Genomic DNA, 22,670 nt, shown 5'->3' on the forward strand with positions numbered 1-22,670 from the left:
AATAAAGGGACTAAGCCGAAAAGGAAATTAATGAATGAATTAGAAAATTTCCCTCTTTTTCCTTGGTGTGATACTCAAGAAGCATGGTGGAGACATAAATAAATAATCTTAGTTCATTTTCTAAATTCTGAATCAAATCTTTCAAATCAAATCTTGTTGTCAAAATTAATTAGAATAAAAAATTAGAATTTAAAGAAATCTCTAAAAGATTTATGTATATTCCTGCTAGCAAAGCTTAATGTCTTCAGTGTAACATGATCCATTAGCAATCAATTTATTATTTTGATTTGGTGCTCAAGAAATATTTCTTTTTATAAATCATGTTAAAAACAGTTGTGCTGATCTATGATAATATGACTGGCCTGTCTGCAGTCCTGACCTGTCTCCAATAAAGAATGTGTGTCAAATTTTGAAGCACAAAATGCGACAACAAAGAACTTGTACTCTTGCCCACATTAAGACGTGTGTGCAGGAAGAATGGGACAAAATTACACCTAAAACACAACATCAATTGGTGCCTATTTATGCACAGTATATTTGTAGAATGTGTATGTTCGCCCCTTATTCGTGTGGGTTTACTACGGGTGCCCTGGTTTCCCCCACAGCCCGACATGCGGTATAAGTATGAATGGGGTATATGCACACACTTTTAATTTTCAGCCAGCCAGCCAGACGGCTTCTGGTCTTCCCACTACAAAATCGCCACATTTTAAAATCTGTATTTTTTTTTTAAAATCTGCTTAATAGATATTTGATATAAAGTGGGTCTCAGTCAAAACAAGAAGAATTGCATTAAATTCCATTTTCCTACGCCATCTCTTTAAAATATGACTATTTATTTGACCTCTGTATTTTGAATGGACTTTTCTGCGCTTGTCTGCTGATCCTAATGGCGCTAGCAGTTCCATGGTCTATCATCTTGTTTTATGCTTGAACATCTAAATGAATGCTTAAGTTTATTTAACTGATTGTATTTTAATTACATTAAGATGCTGTAAAAGAACCTTATAAAATTTAAAAGAGTCACATTAAGCTTTCACTTGAAGTTTATTATTGGCTGAAAAACAGCTGTGCATATACCCCATTGAATAAACTAAATTGTCCATAGTGTATGAGTGTGTGTGTGATTGAGTGTTTATGTGTGTTTCCCAGTACTGGGTATCGACTGGGCATCCACTGCATTAAACATATGCTGAAATAGTTGGTGGTTTTTTCCATTGTGGCAGTCCCTGAATTAGAAACTAAGCCCAAGGAAAATGAACGAATAAATGAATATTTTAGGGATTTAAATAAAAAATATTATGCATATTTGCTGCATCCCTGGACTTTTTTATACTCTGAACTATAAAAAAATATTTTATTCAATAAAAAAATTAACAGAAACTGACTCTAAAACTTTGTACTCTATTTTATACTTAATTATCTAAATAAATGCTTACTGGCATGGTTATTGAAAAATTGTCAAGATGTTAACTATTAAGGCAGCTTTGTGGAAAAACAATAAATAACAATAAACCCGTGGCCTTTTAAAAGTGATCCACAGTGAAATATCTGTGGCTGTCAGTGAGAAATGATTCCAACATAAAGAGATTCAAGTCCACACTGAATCATTAGTGCACACGGCTTCCAGACTCAGAGATGATGTCATGCTAACTAAGAACCTCAAAAATGTAGGTCAATGGGCATCATCACACTGTAATGAAACTTACATCGATTACAGTAATTCACACTCAGAAAGAAGATCAAACAATCCTGACTAGCTCCTGTTCCAGTAAATGTTTTATAAAGGCACTGGCTCATTTCTCAGAAAAAGGCAACAGATTCACAGGAAGGTGACCCTGAATGGAACCAAACGATTCCAGACGTGAAGTGTTAGAAAATCAGAAGAAGAATAGTAGCCTGTTTAGGACTTATTGTTAGGACTGGTTAGGACTTAAAGATTCCCAAACAGTTTTCTGCTCAAATGTGACGCCATCTTTGAGTAAACTGCCTGGAGAGACCTAGAAGAAGCCTAGCTAACATTTCTTTCTAATAAAAGAGAACATTGCTTTCTCACCATAATCATATTCGCCAACCTGATTTCACCAAGTAGGACATGTTTTGGATTAATGTTGATCCTGGATCAACATTCCAATTAGCCAATCAGAATTAAGGTAATTGTTGGTCATTTATATTAAATTTTGGCTTACTGTTAGGTTTATGCACTTCTACATGATTGTTATAAAGCTATTATTCCCCTCTGATTTTGGGATTAATTTACAGCTATGGTTGGGTTTAGGGGTAAGGAATAGGTATGGATTACATTTTCGAACAAAAATGATGTTCCAGTATCAACACAGATGTTTATCCAGGATTGTATAAAACTTGGCAAAATTATGACGTGCTAATCATATTAACCATAGGATGAGATACAACAGCTCCTCTTTCCTATGTTTCTGTGTCTCAAGTCCTGCTGGTAATTTAGTATTGATGAATTGGTAATTTTGTCACCTTGGAATTATAAGGTTCTATCTGCGTTCTAAATGATTTTGAGATATTGAGCTTCAAAGTTTTTGCATTCCATATAGTGAACATTATGTGTGTAACAATTTTTTTTTTTTAAATGTCTTAAAATGTAAAACGACTTATGAAAAAACATCCCATAATGTAAATAAGTTGTCATTTAATAAGAATGTCAATAACTGACAACAACACCAAGTCCATTCAAGTCACTCCAGTCAGACGAACAAAAATATTTTGTTGTAAATGCACTTTAGATAGTTATAGTAGAGTAAAATAATAAAAATAATAATTCATTAGCTTCATCAATCTGAATACATCTTTTCATGAACACATCTTCAACTGTAAATCCTAGGGCTAAAAAAACTGTCAAATGTCCCCTTTGTATGCTCAATTCTTTCCATCATGGCTGGAAAACTCATTGATGTATGATGGTGTTTACCTTTGCCTGGTTTGCTTCTCATCTCATCGCATTTTACAGTATTTATTTTTATTTTTCAATATTGATTCTGCTATACTTAACTATTGAATGTTTTCCTGCATCAATTTTTGTTTATGTGCTGGTTGGTTTCCTTTGATAAACAAAATTTAATCAAATGACTGATAAACTAATCAACCTCTCAAACTTTGCCTTCAAAAATATATCATGCTGACTATATATAGTCACACCTAGGTATGGGAGAAAAACCAGTTTCAAGGTTTACAGTGATTTGGAAAAGTCAAGGTTTTAAAACAACAAAAAAATCTGTTATACTATTCCTAAGGTATTTTAAGGGGGTTTTTGTGTTGAAAAGGAATCTGTGTTTTTTAAACTAATGAATCAACTAATGTGATATTTTTATCCAAGGTTATCATACCATCAGAAACTTATACCGACCTATGTCTAGTCACATCTGAAGTTATTTACACCCCTGTGGGTATAAATAATTTCGGGCTTGACCTTATATATGACTAATATAATCATGAGTATGTGTGAGCTCTGTGTGGAGTTTGCATGTTCTCCTCGTGTTTGCATGGGTTTCCTCCAGGTACTCCACTTTCCCCCACAGTCCAAAAACATGTGGTAGGTGAATTGGGAAAGCTAAATTGTCCGTAGTGTATGTATGACAATGAGTGTGTATGGATGTTTCCCAGTGATGGGTTGCAGCTGGAAGGGCATCTGCTGTGTAAAACATGTGCTGGGTAAGTTGGTGATTCATTGCGCTGTGGCGACCCCTGGTAAATAAAAGGACTAAGCCAAAAAGAAAATGAATGAATGTATGAATTATGAGTACATTTGCATTTCCTAGATGAATTTTCTATAATTATATATATATATATATATATATATATATATATATATATATATATATATATATATATATATATATATATATATATATATATATATATAATTATTATATTATTATATTACACAAACTATATTTGTATGTGTATTTAGGGGACAAATTGTCATGAAATACTCCCACTATACCTACAGTATGTTTGACTGTCTCTGCCTTTTGAATCATACATTCAGCCAGCTTTAATAATCATTAACAAAATTACTGTAAATCTAATTTCCATAGTTTTTGTGTTTTTACTTTACTCTTATATAAACAATAGCATGAAACACTGATACAGTATAAAAGACATGTGACTGGCTACAAACTCTGAAAGGCATTGATGTATTCAGTTATTCTTCTCATTATTTTGTGCAAAAATGTTTAGGATACATTAAAATTAGATTAATAAATTTTTTGAACTCTACTGTGTCATTTTAGTGAATGTCTCATTCACAATTTAAAAACAAAAACATGATGACAATACATACAGTACAAATCTGTTTTAGACATTTGACTCCTGGTTTAAGGTTAGCATCTTGAGCTTAAGCACAAAATGGTGTAAAATGTCAACTCTGTAAGTAGTTATTAAGAATGTGTTGAACAACAATTACTAAAGCATTTTACATTATTTTTACACTAATAATGGATTCAGTTTATTGTAAATTACACATTTGTTGCATAAATTCCACTTCAAGAAAAAAAAAATGAATGGAAAATGCTTGAAATGTGGCACCACGGTGGTTCGGTGGTTAGATTGTAGACTAAGCCGAAGGAAAATGAATGAATAAATGTAACCGCAATTCTGACCATCATCTTTAGATCACTGCAAGATTACACAGAATGCCTGTAAAACATATGCGGGAATAGTTGGCGGTTCATTCCGCCGTGGCGACGTCAATAGCAGCTAACCTACTAAATACATTCATTCATTTTCTTTTTGGCTTAGTCCCTTTAGTAATCTGGGGTTGCCACAGCAGAGTGAACTGCCAACCTATCGCAGCGGATGCCCTTCCAGCTGCAGCCCATCACTGGGAAACATCCATACCCATACATTTACACACATACACTACGACCAATTTTTAGCTTACCTAATTCACCTATTACACCTGTTTTTGGACTTGTGGGGGAAACCAGAGCACCCGGATGAAACCCACACAAATACAGGGAGAACATACAAACTCCACACAGAACTGCCAACTGACCCAACTGGGGCTCGAACCAGCAACCTTCTTGCTGTGAGGCGATCGTGCTACCCACTGCACCACCATGCTGCCCACTAAATACTTTAAATAAATAAATAAAAATTCCTCTGAAAGCAGTCACTCACAAAACCTGTATTAAACTGTAACATGCATTGGCTGACGTGTTTTCATTATCTGTGTAAAAACATCTCTCTGATCCTGGTCCAAACCTATCATATCTGTTATGAGCGCCGTTCCATTGTCGTCTTCACATAAAATGTTAATTAAGGAAAGTACTGAGGGCTCGGTAACTCAGAGCAGAGGGTAAGCTCTGGTTAAAGTAATGGAAGAATGTGTAGTTCAATGCTGTGGGCACTGCTGTCTGAGTGTGTATGTGTGCCATTAATGCACTGCTGTAGTGCCACGTCACACTACGCTGGAGCACTAGAGAGCACATGAGATCAGTTTACAGCTGTGGCTCCATAAACACAGAGGATGTGTATTTAGTTGCCATGGACAACGCTCTTACCTCAGGCTGGATCGCTTTGAACACAGGAGCATCCATCAAAGTGATCTGACTCTGCAAAATAAATGAGAAAGGGTAAAAAGTTGTATATGCAGTTTAAAAATGACACTTAAAAATAAGCACTGTACCATAATTGAACACTGTTCCAAACATGTGTGATTTTATTCCATAGAACACAAAATGATATATTTAGAAGAATATCCATGCTGCTTGGATTTATTTAAAAAAAGTGGACCAAATCCAGTGCCGTGACATGTCATCCTTATTTTCTACAGGGAAAATGTAAACGTTGATAGTGGGTAAACTATTACATTATGGGATTATAGAATGGGTCTTTATCTCACATAAGTGTCAAGTTTTGATTGTATTTTACAAACATTCTACTGATTTCTTAAAAGTGAAACTTTTTTACAGTGAAAAATGTTACATAATGACCTTTATTGGAAATAAGTGGGTTTCTATAAATATAAAAATTGAATGGGTAATTAAAGGCTTCCCTTGAACTGACAGATTATATTTATGAGATGGAAAGTTGAAATTTCATAACCATTCTCCACTTCAATTCAGAGAAACAGACTGTCATAAATCCGTATGAAAAATGATCTAATAATATATTCTGCCACAGTCTGAGAATATTTGACTTGACTTACATTATAACATGTTTGTAGTAGTATGTGGATATAACTAACTGGCAAATAGCTGTAAAAAAAATCCATATGAATCAAACAACCTAATTCAAGTCTTCAAAAGAGGCATAATCACTTACTATAAAAGATAAAAGTCAGTAAATTTGTCAATTACTTCACTTTTATAGCAAGTAAAGTAATTAAGTTAAATTATTTGATTCATATGGATTTTTTTTGTTTAGTTGCATATAATTAGCTGCAGCTTTTATATCAAACCCATAGAAATGGGTATTTATATACAGTTGAAGAATTATTAGCCCCCTTCAATTTTTTTATTCTTTTTAAAATATTTACTAAAGGATGTTTAACAGAGCAAGAAATTTTTCAAAGTATGTCTACTAATATTTTTTTCTAAAGTCTTATTTGTTTTATTTTGGCTAGAATAAAAGCAGTTTTTAATTTTTTAAACACCATTTTAGGGACAGAATTATTAGCCCCTTTAAGCAATATTTTTTCTCGATAATCTACAGAACAAACCACTGTGATACAAAAACTTGCCTAATTACCCTAACCTGCCTAATTAACCTAATTAACCTAGTTAAGCCTTTAAACGTCACTTTAAGCTGTATAGAAGTGTTTTGAAAAATATCTAGTCAAATATTATTTACTATCATCATGGCAAAGATAAAATAAATCCGTTATTAGAAATAAGTTAATAAAACAACCATGTTTAGAAATGTGTTGAAAAAAATCTTCTCTCCGTCAAACAGAAATTGGAGAAAAAAATAAACAAGCGGTCTAATAATTCAAGGGGGCTAATAATTATGACTTTGACTTCAACTGTATGTGTGTGTGTGAGTTTAATCAGAAAGTAAAGCTGCACACAGTTTCCTGTGATGGTTGGGTTTAGGAGTGTTTGTGTGTGTGTGTGAACTACAAATGAGGCTTTATTAAGGTTAAATATTTACTATATTAAATTATAACTAACTAAATTTACTATTTTTATATTATTAACTTTCATTTAAGGGGTAGCACTTATTGTGTATGTCAATAGTGTAATAATAGCTTTACTCATTCAACTTATCCCTCATTTAGCAAAAAATTAAAGAGCCCATATTATGGGTTTTTGAAAATTCCCCTCCATGTAGTGTGTAACACAGCTCTAAGTGAAGTGAAGTATCCAGCTAAGGCTTAAATCTGTAAGAGTACAGTGTTTAAAACAGTTGATTCATCTATAAATGAGTCGACTCATAGTGCTTCAAACGAGTCGCCTTGATACTGAGTCATTAGGTGTTTCGCCATGACGTACGAATGAAACCAAGTTATTTACGTGCACGCGCAAACCCGGGAGATTTCAAACCTGAGGCCCCGCCCTCTGACGCAGAAACCCAGACACACACCCACAAACACACGCACACAAACATGCCGGTCGATTGAAGTCACACTGCAGATGGATATTATATCGAGTCTCTACGCAAAGATGAAACCTCAGCATTATAACCAAGCAGTTGGAAACTACTGGAAACTTTTGAAAACTACATGCTACAAAGAATACTTCATCGGCGTTTGTTGAAGGAAGGATCAGTAAAGAGTAACTTACTGATGGACGTCAGGATGGGTTTCTTCCTCCATTTCTCAAGTGTAAGTACGTGCGATTAAAGTTGTTGCCTCGTTGACTCTGGCTTGCAAATGTATTTAGTTGCGATTTGTTACTTGTAACCGCGTGTACTGTATCAGGTTAACTGGCTATATTCTCTTATCGCGTGCAAAGTCACGTTAAAAACGCGACGTGTGCTGCTTTGTTTACGGAGCTCCGTGGACGAGGGTAGTGTGTGTGTGCGTGCGCTGTCATCCGAAGGTATGTGTGTGTGTTTGTGTGTGTGTTCGCGCGCGTTGTCGCCCCGAGGTGTGTGTGTGTGTGCGCGGACGAGGCCAATGTGTGTGTGTGTGTGTGTGTGTGTGTGTGTGTGTGTGTGTGTGTGTGTTTGTGTCTGTGAAAAGAGCAGAGTGAGACAAGCTATGTGATCTCCTCGACAGTTTTTGGAGTTTTTGCTCAATAAAATAGTTAGTCGTCTGAATTGTCCATCGACTGTAAGTTTACATTGACCCACTGGCAGCTAAACCACACCTACACTATCGAGCGTGTATGAACTGTGATTACTTTTATATTGCTGATTAGCTGTTTGGCATTTCACTCTGACTGAAGGCAGTCGACCAATCGCAACAGGCTGTCATTGGTCCAATCAGCGCAGATTAGCTTCACGCTAAGGAGGGGTTTGGGAACAAATGAATCACTGGACGATTCATACAGGAGTCGCTGGGATAATTAGGTAAAAATAAATGCAGATTATAAGACCATGAAAGTGTTTTTTGACCTTGCATGCATATTAGACTGTTGTTGGGGACCCTTACAACCAAGATATGACCCTATTTCATGTATAATATGGGCTCTTTAAAATAAAATAATAATAATAAATAATAAGTAAATCTGAAATAATAAATCACATTTAAAAAATAAAAAATTTACTATAGGCTCCTGCTGCAAAAAAAAAACAATCAAATAAAGGAAAATAAAATGTTAAAATGCCATTTTTTTTATCAACTTAACCCAGTGCTTAAATTGAGCTGGATCTTGTCGGATCCTGTTCTGGGAATGTCTTATATTCGTGTTTTGTGTTCCGATATTTGTTTTAACTGATCTGATATTAACTTTTGCGTGGTAAAATACTTGCATGTGTGTGTGTGAGAAAGAGAGAGACAGAGAGTGTGAATGAGTCCAAGTGAAAAGGCTTTTTTATGTTTACAATGACTCTCATTGGTGGGTGATTATTGTTTCTGTCTCAGTGAGCAACGAAAATAAATAATAAGATAAAGGCCTACATAAATAATATTTGTATTTTTAAAATGCCAGAGACAGTCAAGCATATATATATATATATATATATATATATATATATATATATATATATATATATATATATATATATATATATATATATATATTTATATAATATTTTTTTTTTTTTACAACCACGAGTAAATCTGAAAATGAGCCTGATCAAAAAAGATCTCAAGAACATAAAACTGTACGAATGGATCAGGATAGTGGAAAACAGAAGCAAAGCTCTCTCAAGTCAGCCAGAAAACATGACGGAAGAGGTAACTGTGGGCTCTTCTTGAAGATTAGACAGAATGAGTTATTTTCGATTGGCACAGTATGTCAGTGGTGTTAGTAAACTGGATACTGATGTTTCATACAATTTATGTTTGTAGCTACAAGTTTGTTTGTTTGTTTTTTTTTACCTATTTTTGACCCATAACATTTTATGGCACAAAATAATAATAGAATTTTTTATTTTTTTTTGTATTAAACGCTTAGTAATCTCAGGTTCTGGGAAAAACTAAAATTGTGTGGCGGACGTCAGTCGCAGTAACTCTACTTTCCTGGTTTTGTTGCGAAAATTATCCATTTACCAATTGAGCACTGACTTAAGCTTCAAGCAGAGTGAATTTTAGGTCAAATTTAAAATGCAAAATTTAACCTCAAATTGAAGGGCCTAAAGTTTGAGGTTTCCAACTAATAAACTGTACCTCTAAAATCTACTCTAAATGATAATAAAATGTATTATTATTACAATATGCATGTATTTAGATGTGGAGAGGTAAGGATTGCAACATTTATTGTATAGACTTACAGCAAACTCCTCAGGTGTCACTTTGAGCATGTCAAACACCACCGCGTCAAAGCTCTTTGCAGAGTCCAAGCTCCGTCCATCCAGGGACTCTGAACTACTGCTGTCCTGCAGACCCAGGAGAAAGGTTGTTAGGCAGGAAACAAAGTGTAAAAAAAAAACCTGGAAATAACATCAAAGGTGATGTTTCATACTCCTATAAAATCCATATGGACATGGAGCCATGGCCAATTGCACTCTTCCTGTGGACATTTAATCAGTTTAATTACCAATGTCATTTTGAATTATTTCATTCCATATGATTATTCAGCCCAGATGGTAAAAGGGGATCAGAATGCAGCCACATCACTTTATAAACAGGCAGTGTGCCAGTTTAGCCCATATCAGAATAAAAGCCAGACAAAAATAGACCACATAACAAAAGCCCATGAAGGAAAGATACAGTCACTATACAAAGAACTGTTTCTCCTCAGCAAATTATCCTGACAGATCCACTTTGAAGTTTCCCAAATCCATCCAGTGTAATATCCGCATTGATGAGAAATCTCAGTCTTATCTTCTCAGTGTCCTATCTGCTCTGTAGGCGTCCTTAATTGCTAGAAGATTTCTTCATGGCCTCATTTCAGGCCATTACCATTCAAAATGTAACTCTACCATTCCAACGCGAAGCTGATTATGTCAGAATGGACTAAAATCTCTGACATAGTTTCCAACATCTTGTTGAATCTTTTTCTATACTGTATCTAAAGTAGTTGGTGGATGTATAGTGAAGATCAAAATTGTGTATTCGTTATTTGCGGCTTGTCAAACAATTTACAGGGCATCAACTAGTCTCTCTCAGGACATCACTAGTCCCTCAAATGGCCCGTTTCCACTGAGTGGTACTTTTTAGGCACCCTTACAAAAGGCTACCAAACATGAGAAAGGGTACCAAAAGGTGGAGCTACATGCACAGCTAAATGCTGATTGGTTACAGAGATATGTCACAAGCTCGTGTGGAGCTAGCCAGAATGAAAACAACGGAACAGCTATGTTTTAAATACACAAAAGAGACATTACTCCGTAATACTATATGCTTATAATAACGAGCCATGGATGACCCAGGCTCAAACAAACCTTGTCCTTGTCTTGATGTACAGACAAAAAGCCAAGAAGAACAAAATCTGTAGTGTCCTGTTGTTGTTTTACTAGGCCGTCTAAAAAAATCGGTTTTCGCTTTCTTTCGGAAGCTCGTGATCGTGTCTATATTTAATATAACGAACTTCTTGAGCTAATGAAAATAACGTGTGTGCGATTATTGAAGTGTCTCCGTCATTTGATCCTTTGAGAAAGAAAAGGACAAACACAAGAGTGAAGAGCGAACAAACAAAGGAAAAGCCCAACAAAACACACAAGCTAATTTTTTTAGCAACCTGAATCACGAACAAACTGCCATGTTTATCATCACCTTTTGGACTATTATGAGCTCGGAATGACAGAATTACTCTTTAACAAAGCTTACCTGTGCTGTTGAAGATTACAGACACATATGAGAGGTTTGCACTGACTGTGGGCTATGTTGCATGTTATTTATGAACCTAAATAAAGACTAAATGGATGCTGTGTGTAGTTTTTTCAGTAAATAGTAACATGTCAGAGACTGTATGGGGCTGTATGTGTTCATATATGTTGCATTTATTTATTTATTTTATATAATTGCAGACATTACAGTAGGCTTTCTCGCACTGTCATCGATCTGCGGTTATAATTAAATTATGTTTACAGAAAAGTTAGTAATAAACATTTATACACAAGTATTTATGTGTGTAAAGCATCTGTTTTGTGAGAAGTGCTTCTCATATGATATGTGAACGACCTGTAAAGCTTTACTGTAGACATTTATTCGAGAGAGAATGATGACAACTGAAACTTTCTGTCATACACCATGCTCACAGAAAGGGTACCCTTGGTAGTGGAAATGCAATAATAAAGGTGGTAGTGGAAATGCACCTGATAAAGGTGACCCGTACCGTATCGTGCCGTACAGTACGGTACTGTACCACTCAGTGGAAACGGGCCAAAAGATATCACTAGTCTCTCACAGACATTGCTATAGTCTATCAAAGATATCCCTAGTCTCTCACGGGACAATATTCTAAAAAAAAATAGTCCCAAGACTCCCAATAGTGCCGTACGGACATCACTAGTACCTCACAGACATCACTAGTCCATTAAAGGCATCACTAGTCCCTCACAGACATCACTAGTCCCTAATAGTCCCTTAAAGACATCACTAGTTCGTCGCAGACATCACTAGTCCATCAAAGGTATCACTAGTCTCTCACAGGACATCACTAGCTCCTCAAAGATATCATTAGCCTCTTACAGGACATCACTAGTCCCTCACAGACATCACTAGTCCCTAATAGTCCCTTAAAGACATCACTAGTTCGTCGCAGACATCACTAGTCCATCAAAGGTATCACTAGTCTCTCACAGGACATCACTAGCTCCTCAAAGATATCATTAGCCTCTCACAGGACATCACTAGTCCCTCACAGACATCACTAGTCCCTAATAGTCCCTTACAGACATCACTAGTTTGTCACAGACATCACTAGTCCATCAAAGGTATGGCTAGTGTCTCACAGGACTTCACTAGCTCCTCAAAGATATCACTAGTCTCTCACAGGACATCACTATTACCTCACAGACATCACTAGTCCCTGATATTCCTTTACAGACATCACTAGTTCCTTGCAGACATCACTAGTCCATCAAAGGTATCACTAGTCTCTCACAGAACATCCCTAGCTCCTCAAAGATATCACTAGTCTCTCACAAGAAATCACTAGTCCCTCACAGACATCACTAGTCCCTAATAGTTCCTAACAGACATCACTAGTTCCTCACAGACATCACTAGTCCATCAAAGATATAACTAGTCTCTCACAGGACATCACCAACCCCCCAAATATATCACTAGTCCCTCAAAGTCAGTGGTCTCAAACTCAATTCATGGAGGGCCACAGCTCTCCATAGTTTAGCTCCAAACACCTCCATGTCACACCTGCCCAATAGTCTCTAGTAGACTTGAATACCTTGACTAGTTGGATCAGCTGTGTTTGATTAGGTCACAGTCTCTCACAGACATCACTACCTCTTCAAGAGATTCCTAATCCTTCACTGACATTACCAGTATCTCTCTCAAAATAAATAAATAAATAAATAAATAAAATAATTAAAGTAAATTACTACCCTCCAACAAAATTAATTATGGAAAATGATTTTGTGACCTTATAAATGGAAAGCCCTGTGACTGTATGCCACATCTACTGATTGTTTGGCTGATTTCCAGTTCACACAGCATGAAAATGACATTGCACTGTCTCACTAGAGTGGCGTCCTGTCAGTGTGCATGTGAACTGATTAGCAATGATGATCAAACAAACTGCTGTTACTCTCATCTGAGTGCCCTCAGCAAGTCAATATCGTGATAACTAACAATGCGTTTACTCCACTTCACCCAGTTCAAACTCAACAGCGCCCCCTCTCAGTATTGGAGCAAACATACAGCTAATGGACTTGAGGTTACTGTGTGTGATATTGATCTAGTCAACATGAAGAAAAATGTGTTGGCAATACAACACAACACAGCCCTATTCAAGAAATATAAAAAAAACTAAATTTAAAAGTTATTTATTTTTAAAAACATTTTTATTAATGACTGATACACTTTTAAAGACAGATCTTTTGTGAGCACTACAATGAGTTATCTACACACAGACTTTTAATTTCAGCCAGCCAGCATCAGTGCTTCTGGTCAACTGTCTGTCCATTATAAAATTGCCATGCTTAAGGTTTTTATGTATATCAAAGTCAGTGATCTTCACTGCCTGATAGAAATACAATATTAAACGGGTCTCAGACCAGACAAGAAGCACTGCAGTAAATTCCATTTTGCCCTGCCATGTCTTTAAAATATGACCGTTTATTTTACCACAGTATTTTCAATAGGAGTTTCTGTGCTAGCCTGCTGTTACTGGTGGCGCTAGTGGTTACAGTGTCTTTCATCTCGTTTTTGCTTGAACAACTAAGTGAATGCTAAAGATTATTAAACTGAATGTATTGTAATTACATTTCAACATTAATGCTGTAAAATTAACCTTATGAAATTGAAAATAATCACGATAAGCTTTCACTGGAAGTTTATCATTGGCTGAAAAACACTAGCTGTGCAAACAGTATAGCCCATTGCTAATCAAAACAACATGTTGAACACATCTTTCCACATTAATTTATACATTTTTCAAACAATCTCTTCTCAACTAAACAGTTTGCATCCAAAGTGATATTTAGCTCAAATGAAGATAGATATGTAAATAAACATAGATGCTATAACCTGAGTGTTATATTTCGAACGTGCTTTCAATTATACTGTGTCACCTGCAATGCTTCATGGGATTGTAGTTATTTCCCTTAAAAAAGCCACTAAGTTTATAGTCTCATATTTTCATTTACTGACTTTCACATACTGCTTTGCTTCAATTACAACATGTAATGTTATTCTATAACTTTATCAGTCTGGTTCTCATGAGAGCACCTGGAGATTTGCTTTGCCCTGCACATAATGTGATCCAAAAGATATAACTACTGAAGGAGTACATAAAACAAATAATAAAATTAATAATAATAATATATTTTCCTTTAGCTTAGTCCCTTTATTTATCAAGGGGCGCCAAAGCAGAATGAACCACCAACTTATTCAGCATATGTTTTACACAGCGGATGCTTTCAGCTGCAACCCAGCACTGGGAAACCCATGCACTCCTACAATAACACGTATACATGACGAACAATTTAGTTAACTCAATTCACCTATAGCAGATGTCTTTGGACTTATGGGGGAAACTGGAGCACCTGAAGAAAACCCACACCAACACAAAGAGAACATGCAAACTCCGCACAGAAATGCCAACTGACCCAGCCGGGACTCAAACCAGCGACCTTCTTGCTGTGAGGTGACAGAGTTAACCACTGAGCCACCGTTTCATCCAATAATAATAATATTAATAATAACTATAATAATAATTATTTTTATTATTATTATTATTATTATTATAACAGAGCAAGGAAAATATTTTGGCTAGAATAAAAGCAGTTTTTAATTTTTTTAACCATTTTAAGAACAAAATTATTAGAATCTTTAAGCTATTTTTTTCCAATAGTCTCCAGAACAAACCATCATTATACTACAACTTGCCTTATTACCCTAACCAGCCTAGTTAACCTAACTAACCTAGTTAAGCCTTTAAATGTCACTTTAAGCTTTATAGAAATATTATTTACGGTCATCATGGCAAAGATAAAATAAATCAGATACTAGAAATTAGTTATTAAAACTATTATGATTAGAAATGTGTGGGGAAAAAAATCTTCTCTCTGTAAACAGAAAATCTGGGAAAATAAACAGGGAGTCTAATAATTCTGACTTCAACTATATATAAACTCTGATTTATATGTGTTGAGTACCTGTGTGTTGCGAGAGGTGATGCTGACGCTGGCAGGGAGTCCATTCCTCCTGTACATGCTCTCAGCCAGAAGAGAAGACCCAGATCACAGCCAACCTCAGCTGCTCACCGCCACACACAACCTCTCAGCCATCCCTGAAAGTGAAACACACATATAGACACACATTTCATTTTATTTTATGTCCAACTGGGAATATTTGAAATAGATTGAAATTACTTTTTTATATTTATATTACCATACTGTAATTATGGCTTAACACTTTATTTTATGAACTAGCCTTATTATGAGCAATGCATAATTTAGCCAGTAGAGGGAGGTGTGCGCCATAAAGGCAGCCTTTTTCCGCCCTCAGCATGACTCCTGCATCTGCCCTACTTTCATCCAGCCAGCCATTCCATCTTAAAATGATATGACATATCATAAGGAGAGTGTCAAAGTGTACATATTGAGCAATGAAAACTGTAATGAAACCGTAAAAGGAAGCAGCAGTAATAAAATGACAACAATAAAATAAAACAATCATATTATGATAGTACAGAAATCATAAAACTGATTTGTACACATAACACTTTTTAGTGTAACGTATGGATTTGCATACCCATTTTGATTGGCCAGATCTTTCACATGGCTAATATCTGCATGGCAGTGCTGGTGAAGTCCATCCCAAGCAGTGGTTCTTTAGTGATACTGAAAAAAGAAAGAGAACGATTATAAGCTCAATTACAAAGATTACAAGCTCAATAACCTAGACATTTAAGATTAAAACACAAAGCATTTATCAGGGAGTACTAACAAATCATCAATGCTGATCTCTGTGTTTGCATGAGGATGTTTAATATACAGAAAAAAGGATTTAAATTAGTATAGGCTACTATACTACTACTATTGTTTTATTATTATTACTAATTTATTTATGTCAATGTACACAACCTGACAAAAGTCTTATCACCTATCCAAGTTTTTGGAACAACAAATAATAATTTCTAGTTAATCATTTGGACTCCAAGAGTTCATCAAGATTCTTTAGATTCATCTTCAATGCCTCATAATTTTACCCCAGACATGCTCAATAATGTTTATATCTGGTGACTGGGCTGGCCAATCCTGGAGCACCTTGACCTTCTTGGCTTTCAGGAACTTTGATGTGGAGGCTTAAGCATGCGAAGATCCGTTATCCTCCTGAGGAATTTTTCCCTCTTCTGTGGTTTGTAATGTAATGGGCGGCACAAATGTCTTGATACCTCAGGCTGCTGATGTTGCCATCCACTCTACAGATCTCTCACACACCCTCTAACTTAATGTAACCCCAAACCATGATTTTTCCTTCACCAAACTTGACCGACTTCTGTCAGAATCTTGGACCCATGCAGGCTCCAATAGTTCTTCTGCGGTATTTGTAATGATTGGGATGCAGTTCAACGGTTGATTCATTGGAACTAGATGTCAAGTTTTATTTGTTGCTCTTACAACTGGGATCGATGACAAGGCTCAGGTACTGTATGTATGCAAGTCACAATTGCAAGCATGGATAAAACACTGTACTACACAGCTAAATGGAGCAGCCAGAGGTGTGGATACTGTTTACCTGAGAGCAGTAGCAGCATTTAACTAGTGTAATCGAGTGTGAAGTATTCAGTCAATACTGCTAACACTCATGTTTTCTGCCCACAGGCAAGTTTGCATTTGCTTGTTTGGCTGTATTTGTCCATTTGGCTTGCTCATGAATGCGTAATTGCATTAAAGTAGGCATACTGTATATTGGGGTTACAAATATTGATTTGTGTTTTGTGTATTTAATAACGCAGTACCAATGCAACATTCATTCATTCATTTTCCTCCAGCTTAGTCCCTTAATTCACAGAGGAATTATTCAGCATATGTCTCACACAGTGAATGCCCTTGCAGCTGCAACCCATGTTCTGGGAAACATCCATACACACTCATTCGAACACATACACTACGGCCAACTTAGTTACAATTCATCCATAGCGCAAGTCTTTGGACTGTGGGGGAAACTGGAGCACCTGGAGGAAACCCACGTCAACATGGGAAGAACATGCAAACTACACAAAGAAAAGCCAACTGAGCCGAGACTCGAACCAGTGACTTCTTGCTGTGAGTCGACAGTGCTAACCACTGAGCCAAGTGTCACCCACAATTCAAAGTATTTGTACAAATTAAAATAACTATTGCATTTGTAAAATATGATTCATTTCTGTGACTCAAGGCTGAATTCTCTAACCATTAAATCTTCGGTGTCACAGGATGAAAATGATTATCATTTATACAATTCATTATAGCTGTTTTATTGACCATTTTGACTATTATTAATGTTTACAGATTATTTAAATGAACATAGTTTAAAAGACAGAGCTGTTACAAGCCATTGTACCACAGTAACCAGACACAAACTGTAGCTACAACAAAACCATAAGACGACATCAGCTAAACAATAACCTACAAAACATTCCAGACTGCCATGCAGGTAAGTTAAGATTCTCTGTCAAAAAAATAGTCAACATATTACTACATTTGTCTTGAAGAAGGTCCAAATTGACTACTTTATCTGATCCACCACTACTCTGCTCATATGTCTCTTAGGTCTTGTTTGTGTAATTCCAGTTTGTTATATTTGACTTCATGTACTGTATGTTTGTTTATCTTTTTGTTGCATTTCTTGTAAAGTGTCCTTGAGCTCTGGAAAGGCGCTATATAAATAAAAATTATTATTATTATTATTATTATTAATTTGAAATAAATAAATAATATTGCATTTACTATATCAAAATATATCTATATTAGTAGCAAATCAGTAAACAAATCAAAAACAGATAATATATAATGACTGAATGTGAGGAAAAAGTTTTGATTGTTAAACTGATTTTTACCATGATATTACTGCATATAACTCTTTATATTAATAATATAAAAAGCAATATAGACAACAATAATTATACCAACAAAAGTATAATATATTAGAAATCTTGCTTCAAACATTGTTAACAATGTTAACCACACTTAAATGAACAAATTTAATGATATGCCTTTAAATTTTTAGAGCAAGGTAGGTATATCTTTTTAGCAGATTGATCTCTTCCATGATTGCTCAAAAAATAGACCAAATATAAGAAACCTGCTTATTTATTACTAATTTTGATGATTTTGATTTTGCAACTTTAGCTTTAGAGTGGTCTCTCACAGGGTGTGTGTGTGTGCGCGTGTGTGTGTGTGTGTGTGTGTGTGTGTGTGTGTGTGTGTGTGTGTGTGTGTGTGTGTGTGTGTGTGTGTGTGTGTGTGTGTGTGACCCCATTGGCTAAGGTTGCATAATCTATTTTCGAGAAAAAGAGCTTCAAATTTGTATTGCTAAGATATAAAATGTCTGTTTATTAAACAGCAGATAAAATATCAAAGGTTTAAGATACAATACTATATTTATATTTAGAACATGATTAATACTGAAATTCAAATTATCAATTTTCAACACAGCGTTTCATTAAATTAAGATAACAATATATTGGAGGTTTGCTATCTAAACACCGATTTCAACCATTTCTGGGATTACGTTGGGTACTTGATTGTTCTCTCTGTTTTTTTCCCACAGTTAGACAACACAAAAAATATTTATAAAAATTTGATAGCGAGTCTCTGGAATGGCAGGTAAGCTGCAGCTTTAGTCGGCTTTCACTTTTTGCTTAGATTTTTTCACTTTATTACTGGTTGACTTTGTTTTAAAGCTCAACATGTGTCAAGGTAACTTGCTTCTTTTCATCTAATTTAAGTTCTGATACACTGCAAAATAGGCGGTTCATTCCGCTGTGGCGACCCGATCCCTGATAAATCAGGGACTAAGCCAAAGAAAAATTAATAAATGAACACCACAATATATTTTGGTTAGATGGCTATTGATCCTGTGCTTGGATGAATTCCCTCTTATTCAGGTCAGCAGTTATGAAGCGTTAGGAACAGAAAGTGGATTGTTTAACAGCTAATATGATACAAATCTCTGTGAAGAAATTACGACATAATAGCCTATAGCGGATTATTTTTGAGGGGAAGATGAGGAAAACATAACTGGATGAAGCAGTGGAAGAATTTTAAGAAAATTTTTTCTTATTATGTTTTTTTTTTTTTTGGTAATTATATGTTTAAAGCAATTGTCTGCATATACAGCCAATGCTAATACATGAAGAAAAAATGGCCTACCTCTGTCATTATTAAAGATACATTATCAAGGTTTTATTTTCACAGAATGTGAAATCATTTATTCTGTGTTGAACAATTTATTTCTAAAACAAAGAATAACATAAATTACCTAGCATGGTTAGACATTGGACGATTACTGTAAGGTATACTGTGGTTTGGAAAAGTCAGGGTTTTAAAACTGACAAAATGTTTTGTTAAACCATTCCTAAGGTATGTGTTTTAATTATAATCATTAATTTATTTTCTAACATTTATAGGAGAACAGTATCTTAAGCAGAAAAGATATCCAAAGAAGCCGTTTTTAAATCTGTGTTTTTGAAACTAACGAAGACAGCAGAAGTCAAAGATTAATTTAAATTATTCAGCCTGACTTATTTACTGTTCCAAAACATTTTGATCGCTTCTCAAAATAAAATATAGTGTTCTAAGAGTTTTTTTCCACAAACATTTAAAAGGAATATATTTGGAAGCATTAATCACAATACCGTGAAACCGTGATATTTTTATCCAATATTTTTATCATACCATCAGAATCATATACCACCGGCCCAAGCTGGGGTTTTCACAGAGGGAGTCTACAGTAAATACATGTTTTTTATTTATTTATTACAATTATTCCTTAAGAAATACAAATTCTCTGTAATAATCCTTCTGAACAGATTCTGACTGCAACATTGATTTTCTGTCTTATATAACAATATTAAGAAAAAACTACAATTAAAAGCATCTAGATTCTACCTACAGTAGCGCCCACAAAACTAACAAACTAGACTCAAGACTCAAGCTAACAAAAAAGGTCCAGAGAACCCACTTTATAATAGGTGGCCTTAACTAATATGTACTAACACTGAACTTAATAATTTGTTACAATGTACTTCTATTGTGTAAATACATGTTTTTTATATTATACATATTATTGATTAAATAAATGCATTTAATTCCTTATTCATTGTAATTAATTCAGATGATTACATTTGTAATTACACTACGCAACCCCGAAAATAACAATGCCAGTGACTCGCGACCCCAAATTTCCTCTTAGGTATTTATAAACATGCAAACATAGCTCGTTAAACAATAGGCCCATATAAACACAAACATATTGACAACACAAAAAGTGCAACAGTCTAAAACCATATAATTTTTAATAGTCATCTATTCATGTGTGTAATTTAATATTAACTACAACTAATGAGACTGGTGGGCACAATGTTTTCAGCACAAGTCCATTTTTGGTTTAATTTTGGAGACCGCCACTCAGATATAATTCTCAATATTCAGTTGTGGCCTGTATTTATTTTTAATGTATTGGGTTGCCATAAAGGTATCAGAAAGTTTAACCTGGTGCTATAAAAAGATTCTGCTACATCTGACACTATTGCTGTGTTGTTAATCTACTGTGAACACAGCATTCCAATGAAAATAAATAAAGCAATATAACTAACAAACTAAATAAATAAATAAATAAATAAAAGCTGATTGCTGATGGTTGATATTTTTTGTTAAAAACTACAATTTTTTAACTTCTCTGGGTTATTGCTAAAATATTGTAATTCTAATAGTTTAATAAAATTTATTTGACTTTTAAAAATCATCAAGCGACCCCCTGTCATTGTCCAAACCTGTCCCTAACCCTACCTGTATCCCAATTCAAAAGCACCAGAAGTGTTTCCCATATATTATAAACATTAAGTGAATAGTAGTTAAGGAATACCAAAAAAAATTGAACCACTTCAGATCTCACTTCAGACAAACGTTTCTTAACACACAGAGACAATGCGGGTTCCAGTGAAGACGGAGTACAGGCTGGGTGAGCAGACTGAGCAGCGCCTCAGGGAAATGGGTGCCCGCTGTGTGATGGAAACATCAGATGTGGAGTACTACTACGACACCAGCAGCTTTCAACTGGCTTCAACACAGACCTGGTTGTTTCAGCATAACGGTCAATGGGGACTAATGCTTGCAGAAGAACAAGAGACCAATCACCCTCAGTCAGACGACAACCAAATGTCTAAATCAACTACCTCATCACCTGAAGAAAGATCAGAAACAAGTGCTCCAAAGGAAATGTCTAAAACATCCTCTGATACGTCTCTGAGATACACAGAACTGAGAGATACAAGCACCATCATGTCACATCTATCAAAGTGTCTCCAGCTTCCTCTGACCCTCAACGAAATGCAGAATATGACCATGAAAAGCTTCTTAAATATGGCCCAGATCCAGATGTTTGACAGCTGGACCAGAACCAGCACAATGAGGTATTCTCTGCCTGGTGGCTTCTCGCTGGTGGTGGAGAGAAACTACAGAATTCCCACTGAAACTCCTTCTGCATTTTTGATGATGAATGCTGAAGTGCTCAGCATAAGCAGTGAACTGGAAAAGATGGACCGCCTGCGCAAGAGTCTAAGCTTATACACAAAGGCGAACTCAGATGAATGATTGCAAATTACTGTTGAAGCCATAGCCTAGAATGTTTGTGCATTTTCCCTGACATGAGCTATATGAGGTTTAGTAGATGGGGAAAAGGGTCATCAAGATATCCGAATTGGCATTATTAACATTGTCAACTTACATTCCTATTTTTAAGGTGATTAATTTATGTTGATTCACAGAAAAAAAAAAATTATTTCTGCTTTGCAATGCATTTAGTTTGTAATGATGTTTATATGACAGTTTGGCTTTTAATGACTATTCCCAAACTGCTAGGTGTGCTGTGAGTGAGAGATAGACAGAAAAAGACGCATTTTAAAAATGTTACAGTACCCAAAGTTAATTAAAAATCCAGATTTTGCATACTTGCATAGATAATGCTATCTTCTTTTTTACTTTGAAAAAAAAATAATAATCAAACAGAAACAAAAGTTTCAACGTATCAGTTCAGTTTCAACCGCCAACTGAGCCGAGGTTCGAACCAGCGACCTTCTTGCTGAGGCGACAGCACTACCTACTGCGCCACTTTTTTTTTTTTTTATCCGACATTTTAAAAGAATATATTTTAAAGCACCGGTCCATACTTGCAACTTTCTAAAACTTGCTTTATTCATTTAAAGCTTTGTCTTCAGTGAGCTAATGAAAAACTGAATCAAATTAAAATGTGTATAAAA

General features: G+C 35.2%; 2 protein-coding genes across 3 annotated transcripts in view; one reads left to right on the forward strand and one right to left on the reverse strand.

Annotated features, from left to right (window-relative positions):
* Positions 1–22,670, reverse strand: part of ralgps1 (Ral GEF with PH domain and SH3 binding motif 1) — a 200,135-nt gene that overhangs the window by 172,948 nt on the left and 4,517 nt on the right. The window contains 4 exon segments of the mRNA NM_001100146.1: positions 5,535–5,585; positions 9,853–9,957; positions 15,361–15,494; positions 15,959–16,047. Of these exon segments, the coding sequence (NP_001093616.1) occupies positions 5,535–5,585; positions 9,853–9,957; positions 15,361–15,417 (213 nt within the window). The 5' untranslated portion in view covers positions 15,418–15,494; positions 15,959–16,047.
* Positions 17,788–22,360, forward strand: si:dkey-191c17.2. 2 transcript variants are annotated; one of them, XM_073908976.1, is made up of 3 exons: positions 17,788–17,845; positions 18,962–19,017; positions 21,335–22,360. In XM_073908976.1, the coding sequence occupies exons 2-3, from the start codon at positions 19,011–19,013 to the stop codon at positions 22,003–22,005; spliced, it is 678 nt and encodes a 225-aa protein (XP_073765077.1). In that variant the 5' UTR covers positions 17,788–17,845; positions 18,962–19,010; the 3' UTR covers positions 22,006–22,360. The 2 variants fall into 2 exon arrangements, with proteins under 2 accessions (XP_073765077.1, NP_001116797.1); NM_001123325.1 differs by lacking the exon at positions 17,788–17,845 and having other exon boundaries at positions 18,959–19,017; positions 21,335–22,115.

Source organism: Danio rerio, chromosome 8 (genome assembly GCF_049306965.1).
Source record: "Danio rerio strain Tuebingen ecotype United States chromosome 8, GRCz12tu, whole genome shotgun sequence".
Taxonomy (NCBI): Eukaryota; Metazoa; Chordata; class Actinopteri; order Cypriniformes; family Danionidae; genus Danio; species Danio rerio.